Source organism: Aphelocoma coerulescens, chromosome 1 (genome assembly GCF_041296385.1).
Source record: "Aphelocoma coerulescens isolate FSJ_1873_10779 chromosome 1, UR_Acoe_1.0, whole genome shotgun sequence".
Lineage (NCBI taxonomy): Eukaryota > Metazoa > Chordata > Aves > Passeriformes > Corvidae > Aphelocoma > Aphelocoma coerulescens.
Genome location: NC_091013.1, coordinates 43,772,017 through 43,784,027, shown reverse-complemented (window position 1 = coordinate 43,784,027; position 12,011 = coordinate 43,772,017). Strand labels below are relative to the sequence as shown.

The 12,011-nt window shown below is 39.0% G+C and overlaps 1 protein-coding gene across 1 annotated transcript in view; it reads left to right on the top strand.

Moving 5' to 3' along the window:
* Window positions 1-308: 308 nt before the first annotated feature.
* GPC5 (glypican 5) overlaps window positions 309-12,011 on the top strand; it is a 325,506-nt gene continuing 313,803 nt past the window's right edge. The window contains exon 1 of the mRNA XM_069027549.1: window positions 309-477. Coding sequence (XP_068883650.1) covers window positions 312-477 — 166 coding nt within the window. The 5' untranslated portion in view covers window positions 309-311. The remainder of the gene's footprint in view (window positions 478-12,011) is intronic.

The following is a 12,011-nucleotide window of genomic DNA, read 5'->3' as shown; positions in this document are numbered from 1 at the left end:
AATTGCTCCTTTACCATGCCATCGCTTCCTGTGCCTGTGGGTTTCTCTTATGCAGCCGGCACTCCCAGCACCCCGGGTGTACGGGGGGGGGGGGAATCTCCTCCCCAAACAGCCCGTGCCCAGCCTCAGCCCCAACACAGGCGCTGGACAGCGCCCTCCCGCTGCCGCCCCGGGCGTGGGGGCCCCTCCTCGGGCGGGGGCCGGGCCGGGGGAGGGTCCCGGCGGGGGCGGCGGGCGGTGCCTCCCCCCGCGGCGGCGGCTCGGGGCGCCTCGGCCGCGCTCCCTGCGGCAGCTGGTGGCGGGCGCGGGCCATGGGGGGGAAGAGTCTCCGCCTCGGCTTCCTGACCCTCGCCGTCCTGCTCCTGGCCGCCGCCTCGGAGGGTGCGGAGCCGCCGCCGAGCTGCGAGGCGGTCCGGAAAGTTTTCCAGCTGCGGCGGCTCGGCCCGCTCGGCGGCGTCCCGGAGTTCCCGCGGGCAGGTAAGGCAGAGCTGGCGGGGCAAGAGGCACCGGCAGCGGCGGGGCCGGCAGGTTTGAATTTGGTGCCGCCGGCGGCGATGGGTGGGTGGTGCTGGCGGCGGGGCTGGGCCCCGCGGGCACCTCGGGCCCTCCGCCGGCTCCGTAGCGACATCGGGGCTGGGTGAAGGGGGGCTCCCTGGCCCCTCACTCAAGAGAGAAAGCGCTCTTCTCGGGCTGTGGGCACTGGAGCACCCCGACACCTGCCTAAAACCCCCTTGTGCCCCGCCACTTCCACTCCGTATCGCGCACAGCAGAGCGAGCCCGCTTCAGCTGGGGTCATCCTGATTCCGGGCGGCCGTGGGCAGGCACAGGTCCATCGGTGCCAGCGCGAAGCCTGGAGGCTGGGGAGAGCCACCGAACTGCGTCTGGGGCTGCTGGAGTTACTCTGCTGTGAAATGAGAATGACTTACACCGCTGCAAGTGGTCGGGCTGCGCATTTTCTGTACTGGATATCTGCCTGTCGCTGTAATGGAATAAAATTCCTGGGAAAGTAGAGTCTTTATGGCAATTTGAGTATATCTAGCATTGGTATCAACAATGAGATGATTTTTTTTTTTTAAGCAGTTACTGAATGACGTTGCAAAGCACGCAAATAATAAGGTATACGTTTTTAGATTTGAGGTTTTGTTTTCAGGTTTGTGAAAACCTCAGTTGAACTCAGGGAATTAAAATGCAAGTATTTTTGTGATCAGCGATATAAGATGAGAAAATAACTTTTTTTTTACACATCTGTAAAGCGTGTTCATGTTTGGATGAACAAGTTAACTAGTAAATGTGAGTGCTTTTTTTGGCAGAAAATGCAACAAAAGCTGAATTAATGTCCCCCTCACTAAAATATCAATAGCTACCCTCATACTTTTTTTAATCTGTTTAGTTTTTATTAACTCTGCAAGTTGAGATAAGGCATACTAGTTTTATTTTAAAGGAATCCCTCCAATGTTAAATATGACAGAATTCTTAACACAGTCAATATTGTAGTGTATAGTTTACTGTATTTAGAGTATATAGAGTACTGTATTTAGGTTACTAGTAAATTTATCAACATGCATTGTTGTCTTCCTGCATTGTCTTAACCTAAAGATTTTTATAGTTGTCTTTGATAAGAAAGAAAATTAACAATTCAGTTGGAAGCCTGATGAGACAGGTACTGTACAAATGAAGGTGTCTGGAAAGTGAAATCCGAGTTAAAGTGATTAGGTTTTTTTTGTGCTGATTGTTTGTGTGAATAGTATCAGTATGAATGATATGGTATCACTTTATGTTCTTCTCATTCCGTAGCCTAGTGTAATTATTATGCTTTCTCTGTCATTGTCATGTATTTTTGATTACTATACCATTTATGTGTGTGCTAGGGATAGGGAGGAAATATGTTGACTCAAGAGAAAAGAACTATAGTACCTTATGTATGTTTCTTTTGTTCTGCTCCTCTGATTTCCTCCTTTCCCCTATAATATCTTTTATACCACCACTCACTTTCTTCTTTTGATTTTGATTTTTCTGCATTTCCTGTTCGAAGGGAAAGCTGTGTTTGAATTGTAAGAATATAAAAGAATTCCTTTCTCTGCTGCTGCCCTTGCAAACAGTGGGCAGCAGGAGGTGTGGTACAGCTGCATGGTCCGCAGCCTTTCACTCTTTGAAGGAATTACATTTCTTTGGGCAGCCAGAGTTCTTGCTCTGAATAGCATTGACCTCAGATATCATGAAACAAATAATTGCAAACAATAAAATCTATCCAGAATTGGCAATGACAAGAAAATAGGGATTAAATGAGCATTTTAGAAGGTTTAGGTGCGATTAAAGGTATTACTAGGCTGAAAGCATAATGTGAAAAGAAATGTCACTTTTTGCTACTGATCTTCTATATTAAGCCTTCTTTTGAGGCAAGATGTAAAAATATTTTAAAACCTTTTCTGATGGCACTTAGAAGTGTGTTTGTATACAAGACACACACACGCACCCATACAACACACGTTTTTTGTAGGTGTCTAAGCTGCCTTTATAAGGTTTAATTTGGGTGCTGAAATGTGGGCATCTGGCAGCATTTTAATTTTCTTAGGGTTTCCGTAACATTCCCAGTGGGGCTGAGAGATACAATAACTCTGGGAAACTTAGTCTTTCTGGTAGTGCAGTGTGTGGTGGGTGGGATACCTCTGGCATCTCAGGGGCTCCTTTTGGGCAGCCACAATGCACAGCCAATGCAGCTTGTGGAATCTTGGAGCTACTCCATTGTCAAATGTTGGTGGTGTCTTCAGAACAAGTTGCATAAATGCCTCCACTGCACTGCCTCTGTGTCTTTATTTTAATGATACCTTAGACATAACTTGTTTAAGAACACTTTCATTTAAATGTCTTAATCTGAATCTTTGGGGTGGAGTAGGATCACCAGCTGAAGAATAGTAGGAATGCTGGTTGATGTACGGATTTGTATACAGTGGAAGTCAATAAAATGATAGGGCTTATATTTGCGTTGTTTTCATTCCATGTCTTGAAAAAAAGGCTGTACCATTTACATTTCTTCTCTTCTTAGTAGGAATAAAAACTAAGCAGCCTTATATCAGTAAATCATGCAAATTCTAGTTCTGGAGATTGCCATGTGTCTGTATATTGAATATATGTTAGCTAAAAAAACTACGCATTATTTTATATAATTAGTTTTGCAGCTATTGTATAAAAGTTGTGTATCTTTAAGGGAGAAAAAAATACCTGTGTCATCCTCTGCAAAAATGACACACACACACACACACACACACATATATGTGTATATATATATATATATATACACACGAAGGTGACGTTGAAGGATATGGGGACTACTAATTCGAGTTTGTGTTGTCATTCACATAGCACAGGATATCATATCATGTTGAAAATGGTAACTAATAATCAAGATAAATTAATATATTTACCAATCCCAAGATACTTATTGCTACCCCTAGAAATCAAGACATTTGACTAACTGTTCTCAGTCTTTTGTAAAAGAGATTTGGGAACTACAGTACAGACTTGTGCTCAGCGCCATCACATGCTCTGTTGGAACATTTATCACTTTCTTACTGGTTTTAAATGTTAGTTGCAAAAATACTTTGGTTTTTTCCTGTCTGGTTCTGTGCTACAAGTACATTTTTGGTGGGATTGTACAGAATAACCTCAGTAATTAAAAATCCTAAAAGACACTTTCTTGCTGTATGAAGAATGCTGTATGAAATATGCAAAGCATGAAATAAATATAAAAAGGACTTAGGTTAGGTTTGGAGGTTTTTATTTTATTTCTGTGGATCAATGTGATTTGGATTATTTGAAAAAAAATTGTCTGCAAAATACTCTTTAAAATATTTTTATTTCCTATGTTCAAGGTATTATATATCCATTATGGTATTGTAACCTAAGCAACTTCCTTGAAAACTTATGCTCTTTCACCTCATATATGCTAGTAAATCTAGAGCTTTTAGCTGATTTCAGCAGCTCATTTTTTTTCAGACAGATTAAATGGGAGCGCTGAACTCTTCTTGTTATCTTGATTGCAAATAATATTTCTTCTCTGGTTTCCTTCTCTCAGAATACGTAGCACAGAGAAGTTGTGGATCCCCAATCTCTGGAAGTGTTCAAGGCCAGGCTGGATGGGGCTTTGAACAACCTGGTCTAGTGAAAGGTGTCCCTGCCCATGGCAGAGGGCTGGAACTAGATGTTCTGTAAGGTCCCTTCCAACCCAAACCATTTTATGGTACAATTCTAGCACCAGCAGAATAGGATGGCTGGTAAACCATTCACTCTTGCCTTCTTGACAGAGAGCCTCTGGTATGTATGTCAGTGAACAAGCTTCCAGGCTTCTGTTTGCGCCAAAAAGCTGAATTCTGTGGCTTATTGAAAAATGTTACATTTGCTGTCACTGTAGAATCAAACAATTCCCAGCGAAGTGGGGGAAAAAAGTGCTGAAGATATTTTTTTCTCAGCAGTTTGGTTGGTTGGTTTCTGTGTGTTTGCTTTTTTGGTTTTGAGGTTTTTTGTTTTTTTTTTCAGGACTCAATCTAGGCTTCCTGTCAGCAAACATTGGGAGATCACATGTGCAATTATGAGAACAAGAAAAGTAAAAGAGTGAAGACTGTGATTAATATACATTTTAATGCAAAGGCTTTTTGATAGAGAACCATTATGAATATGAAATTGAGTAAATGAGAAAAACTATGTTAGAAGGATGAGATAATGTCAGAAAAAGTTGGTCTGTGGTGCTATTGTTAAATCAAAATATATTCTTGCTAATTCCCGTTAAAGTAACAATAGAAGTCGGTTTAAATCTAGCCGGTTAGTTTAATGCAATTCCAAGATCATATTTGAATTTTAATTTGGGTTTCTAATATAATCTACTTTTGGGTAATTTGTATTTTGGTTCTACCTCAAGTCAAATTAGTTTGGTTTTTTTTCTGTTTGGTGTGTGCAAGCAGGGACACTTCTACTTACTCTATTTGTTTAACAGACATTCAGAGCTCTGGAAAAGGATTTAGTCAGAGACAGAAAGTGAATTTCTCTTTCAAATCAGTTACTGATGTTCATTATATCACATCTGTTTTTGTAAGGACCTCTGCCAACAACATAATTTTGTATGTGTGAACATTTCACCTCTGAATCCACAAAATGATCACTGTTAAAAAAACATGACAATGTTTTGAGATTAAAATCAACAAAAAAATTGGCTAAACTATGTAGCAGTTCCTCTATCTCTATCTCCAATCTTTCAGTTTCTCTAGGAAGTCATCAGTGCTCAGTAGTCTTAGGACTTGATCTGACTGGGTTGACCTGAAAGGTGGTGCTGCTCAATGGAAGATAGAGGACTGACTCCTGACTCTCATGGTGAGTGGAATAGACAGGTTCATGTCTACATTGCTAAAGGCTGGTGTCCTGTAGAAGGAATGGACTTTCCTCACTCAATGGGATTTGCTCTTGAATCTTCTTGAGAACCAATATGATACTTTTGTAACACCAAGACACTGTAGGTTCCCCTGCCCTGAAATTCAAGCAAAATGGGAAGGCTTTTGGACAGGATGAAATGTTTTGCTCTGTGAGCTGTAGCATGGGTGTATGGAGGGATGGCATCACCTTGCTGGGGTGCCTCCTAGTAGGCAGGAAGATGACCTTGGACTATATAAGGAAGGAGCCAAACTTGTACTACAGTTGTCCGGAGTGTCCTTTGAAGGCAGCGTATAGAATGCACCATCTCTTGAAGTGCAGGTGAGAGAAATACTGGTGCCTTCTGAACGGAGCCACAGAAAGAAGTGAGGTGGTAGTTCAACAGTGTCAACAGTCAGGGCCAGGTGCTTGAGGCTGATCCCCATCTGTTTTACTGTGCAAAACTGAAGTGCTTTGCAACAATCATAACGATAGCAAGTAATGCTTAACTGGAGTGGTGCTTGTAACAAAAGTAAGTTAATAAGTATTAAAGGATAAGCATGAGAAGGACTCACGTCTGATACAGATTCCAAATCCATTTTGAAATAAATCACTGATTTGACAATTGCTTCCAAGCCATATGGCATTTCTGTGCTGGCTTTTGAAAGACTGTTTGTCATGACAATCCTATGTTCTGGGATTTTTCAGACTTTGGATTTGATCTCTTGGAAGTCTAAGTAGACAGGCAGAAATTTACCACACATCTGGCATTTTCTCTTCCTGGCAGTTAACGTCCTCATCCTGTCAGCATTTGTTTATATCAAGGTACTGAAAATAAGGATTTGTACAGCTGAGACCATGATTGAAAGTTTGAAATCAGTTCCAGATAGGTAAGCTTACACCTCAGAATAATTATGTTTTTCTTCCCAAACTGTCTTGCATAGACTCATCTAGATTGTTTTCAGTTCTAAAACCTTTCCTTTGCCATAACTGTTTACATCAATATATTTTTGTTACACGCTCACTTATTTCACTTCTAGCTGTCTTGTGATCTTGTCTCAAAGTATATCACAGTGTAGAGCCATCAGAATTTGGTACTGAAAAGAGCCAATATGCCTTTTTGGAGTAGAAGGTGTTTTGTCCCTCTATTTCAAAATTGGTTATTGACAAAATAATTCTTATGGAAGATGGAAAGTTTTTTAGATCGGAAAACTCAGAAAATAATTGTGTGGGTTTTTTAGTATTGGTTGTACTGAAATGGAAGGACCTGTTTCACTTTTTGGTTTATGTATCTTCTTCTGAAACATTTGTAAGCTGTTCCTTGTTCTCTAGATCTCTAAAGAAACAACTACAAAACCACTCTATGGGTTTTGAGCGACAATTTAATTTTTAGTCATTTGGGTTCTTTGCATGTTGTATTTGGTTACTTTTTCCTGGTCATTGAAAGCAGCTGTGTTTAATGAGCTGGATCAAAAGTAGGTCAATAAAATATACTGTATATGTACGTGATTAGCACGTAAAGTTAAAAGTATAAAACAAAATTCCCTTAGGGTTGGGAAAGAGATCCACGTTCAAAAGACGCTGCTTAAAAAAATGCTTTTCATAAAATCAAGGGAATAAAATAATACTGAAGAGTCATCTGAAACCATATACAAATATTCAGTATTATTTTAGGGTTTTGCTGAAAGTGTGTGTGTCTTCTTGAAGCTATACTAAAGTCCATAAAACCTAGATAAAATTTCAGATTAGCTTCTGCTTTACAAAATGCTTGATTTAAAAGCTAAGCAGTGCCTAACAATTGTTTAAAATACTAAGAGTTTGGGTAATAGAGTTAATCTTTAGCTTATTTCATTTTAATATTGGACAAGTATTATGCATGTCTGTGCCTGTGTACACAGGAAACTGCATGTGAGCAGTTACCCCATATATTATTAGTTAGTAACTAAAATGTAGAAGTTGAAAGGTCATGTATATTGGAAAAATGGCGCAGTGGGTTTGTGGAAGATCCACTTTACTGAAGCTCATAGGGAAACAGGAGAACATTGCCTCTGAAAAATGAAGTTATTCTTGTGAAAAAAACATGTCAAGTTAGTACGAGAATAAGGAATAGCACTCACAAGTTCTAATTTTTGCTTGGTTTGACAATTCAGCAACACACTTTTCGTTATGAAATTGTGGTTTGTTGTATAACGATGCCATTGTCTAAAATGTTGCTGTATGCAACACAATGTTATTTGTGTTTGAGGCAATGTGATAATAACACTTAGTCAAGTTTTCTTACATTTTCAGTTCCAAGCAGAGGGAGGACATTCATATGTAATTATTATCTGCTAAGATTTAGAGGGTGAGGTAGGTCATCTTATATAGATGGCAGTGGGGTGGGGTATTTTCCTAGTTTTTAAATAATTGGTAAAACAAAGCAAAACCCTTCCCAAATCCACCCCAGCTATATTCTTAATTTGAAATAGTTGTAAGTCTCCTTATTTGGAGACTGGTATATGGTCTCATATGTAAGCTGTATTGAAGTTTGAAAATGGAGCTGTTGTATTGTGGAGACTTCTGTACTGTACAAAATTGTGTAATGTCTTTATAATAAATCACTCATCATAAAACTGTAAGTCCATAGTGATGTAAGGGAAGCAGAATATATCTGCTCGGTAGTTTTCTTTTTTTCAGCCTTTCCAGAGATTTTCATTTTATGTAGTAAGTTTATTGAAGAGCTTGGTACTCATCCACTGTGTTATTGTCTGGAGTAGTGTGAACCCCTTACAGTTAGTGATGATGGGGTTGAAAGCCTCTGGGTGAGGATTAGGGGAATGTAAAACAAGGGAGATGTAGTGGGGGTCTTGCTACTGACCACCCAGCCAGGTGTAAGCACTGATGAGTGACACTATAGGCAATTAAAAGAAATTTCACAATGGGTAATCCTTGTCCTTACGGGACATTTCAACATTCAGAGACCTGAAAATATTTGGGAATATCGTGCTGCTGTGATAAGCACGTCTTGGAAATTCTTGCAGATTGTAGGAGATACGTCTCATCACAAGTACTCAGCCAATGAGGAAAGATGACCTCTTAGACTTGCTATTTTTGAATAGAGGGATCTTGATCTACATTATTTCATGGGCACTCTGCCAAAGCTGCTGTTCATAACCTTCCGTGTGACTAGATCCTTCTCTGTTAGTTTCAATCCAGAGGAGTGCCAGGCTTGGTTGATCTGTCTAGCTCCTGTGATAAGAACTTTTCCCCAGTCCTTGCCAAAAATCTTGCTTGAATCCTTCTGTGAGGTTTAAAATCTCTTGTAAGAACCAGGGTCTTGCTTTAAAGAAGACTCAGTCCACTTCCTTTTCCTGACTTTTCATGGTATCAAATTCTACCACAGTGTCATCCTCACTGGGATCTTCTTTGGTCCCGGGTCACCTTATGTCATAAACCAGCTTGTCCATTCCATACCTTCAGTGGTTTTCTTAACATGAAGAGCAAGGTTCTTTCTTTTCTCCTCATCTTTACTGACAAGTTAATATCTATCCATTGATGCACAGTGGCCCCTCAAGTTGTTTCATCATGTCTCAGTTATTCCAGCTGTATCTGGTTTTTCTGGGCATGTGCAGAGTTCCAGCTTTGCCTGTTTGTTTTCCAGTGTTAAGGTTGTTACAGGAATTGTTGAATACAGCAGGTGCTGCTCTCAGAAATTCTTCCTGGGAGCTGAAACATATCTGGATGCACTCTGAGAGTTCAGTAGTGAAATTCACTAGTGAAAACACCCCCTCCCTATCCTAATTACAAGCAGTCATCCACCACTGTGCTACTGACAGGTTAAAATTCAGGAGCCCCCTTTTCAACTGCAGAGAAGCAAGTTGTGAAATGAGTGCATGAATCTTCATTGAGACACTGCATAGTTCTGTTTCCTTCATATTATGTTTTCAGCTCGTGAAAAAAAGCAGAAGAAAGTCTTACTGTAGATAATACTTAATTAATCTAGATTAATTTCTCTTTCTCTTTGTCATTTCCTTCTAGTTCAGGCTACTGCTGTGTTTCTTATTCTGACAGATTTATTGGGCTCTTATAATCATACTTAAAATTTTCTGAGGTTAAGAAGAAAGTAAGGCTATTTAAGCATATTAAGCTTCAAAAATATGAAATCAAGAAATAAGAAAATTGCTAAGAATTGTGCTAGAAAATAAATATTTATAAATGCGCAAATATATAATTATGTTTAATATTTATAAAAGAGAGGTGCCTAGGATGAGTGGATCAGTGTTCTCAGGATGCCTTGGGAAATTGGAAGCGAGAGGAATATGTTGAGAATATTTGTTCCCAGTGTCTGGCAGAATAAAAGGATTTGGAAGCCAAAGTGATCCTGAGGAATCTCAGCAGTAATTGTAAACTGAAAGAGCACATTGAAGGAAGAGTAGAGAGCTCTTTTAAAAGTAATGTAGGATCAGTGGTTATTTCCTGGATATCTGGAAATTAAATCATCTATTTAGTGATTTTTGTCTCTGTAAAATGTATGCAGCTTTGAGGGAAAGTCACATTCAGGGTTGTTCTGAGTTACTGTTTATGTCAGTTTCTTCAGTAGGTGCTAATCATGTTTCTTTAGAAAGATTTGTGTTGGGCAGGGTCAGGCATGAATTTGACATCTAGTAAAATTTCTAATAGCCCTTGAGTTTCAGCAACATAAGAGTTAACAATTTAATCCAAATGTTAGTTTGATTACATGAGTTGTTGAAATTATGAATTTGTGCCTAACTGTTCAGTTTGTTTGTTGAGGTCATCTGATAGCATAAAATACTCTCTTAACAGGGTATTCCCACTGCAGAGTCCCAAATTGGATGTACCTAAATTAATGATACATTAGTTATGAAACATAAGTTTGAGCAGCTGTATTAATAATGATGTAACAGATGCCTCAAAATTCATGTGTGTGAGTTAAAAAAAACCCCTCATCTTAGATTTCCAGTATTACAAGTGACCTTCTTTCCCCAACAGTCTTTCTTCCTAAGTCATGCTGGTTTCTTTATGAAGATAAAAGACTTTACTGGAAGAGAAAATTGTGAGTTTTAATAAAAAAAGTGCTGCAAAGAATTGTGAAATTGCTTGGTTTGTCAATGTGAGACCAATAAACAAACTCTAATACCAATTGAAAAACTCTTATGGATTGGGTTATATGACTAATTCTTTCTTTTTGAGTTCTCTGCTGATTTGTTTGAAAGTTAGGAAAAAGAAATGATATGCACAAATAACTTTTTTAAAGTTGAAGAGGGAATCTATTTTTAAATAAGCAGGCATAAATTAAACATTTTCTTTTTTTTTTAGAAGACATCCTAAAGAACTTGTACAAGGGAATAGAGAATATAGTAAGTCTTTGAAACTGGTGTGGCACTGAAATGTGTCCAAAACAACTTAATAGCTCTTTTACTATCCTCTCTCTTCAGTGTCTGTTATGTGACTAGATAGCTGGCTGTCTTTTTTCAACGGTAGTTAGTTGCTTTGTGTTACATGCAGAAGATAATATTGTGTAACCAAATAGGAAAAAAGGCTGTTGTAATGCAATTCTGTGAACATGTTCTGTGAACATTTCTATCAGTTCTATAAACATTTTTCCTCTTGATGTTTGTCAGGTGTATCACTGTTGGCAAGCTACAGGCTATACCTTGGCTTGTCTTGTACTGTGATATTTTTTGTGTGATAAACTCTTTGGGAAAAATGAAAAAACGCAGAGAGAAAACTGTGTTTTGTACCTGTGGCTAGACCTTCCTGGTATTCTGAGTAAAGGTTGCTGCAGGCTTATTTATCATTCCTTTAATTTTTTTATAGGTAGGTGGTATATTAGTCCAGTTTGCTTCTTGTTGTTTTAACAGTTTGCTATTTTACAATTCCCATTACTGTATTTAATTTTTAAATTAATTAGTATTCTGGTATTCTGAGTAAATGTGCTGCAGGCTCATTTATCATTCCTTCAATTTTTTTATAGGTGGGTGGTATAGTAGTCCAGTTTGCTTCTTGTTGTTTTAACAGTTTGCTATTTTACAATTCCCATTTACTGTATCTAATTTTTAAATTAATTAGTATTCACTAGATCAGAAAATTTATCTAATTATGAGTGAGAAGATTTAAAAGGATTAATGGAAATCTGCTATGTTTTATTTCCTTAAACAGTGTCAACTTAGACCTAAGTTTTGCATTGGAGTTACCACAGTTGAAGTTATATGTTTTATAAACATGTAGCATAACTCATCCATGGAACATGAAGTAGTAACACAGATTTAATCCTTATATTTCTTGATTTGAGCCATGCACTACTAACCTCTTCTCTTGACCCCTTCCCCTGAGTAACCTGCTGTCTCTTCCCAGAACCAAAGTGTGCTGAAGTCATCATCACTTCCCTGATAATAAGATTTAACTTTTAAACCAGTGTCATAAGAGCTGCAGATGCAGGTTGCAGAAAACAAACTTTCCTGTAGTTCAGTTGCCAGCTTTGCCTGTTCTAGATCCTGGATCCTAGATATGGCCACCTTTTTGCACAAGCATCTGAAGTGGTTGCTCGGGGGTGCCATGACTCAGTTCTTTCCTGCCACTGCTCCTTCCCTGCTTTTTGTGGAGTTTTAGCTGCA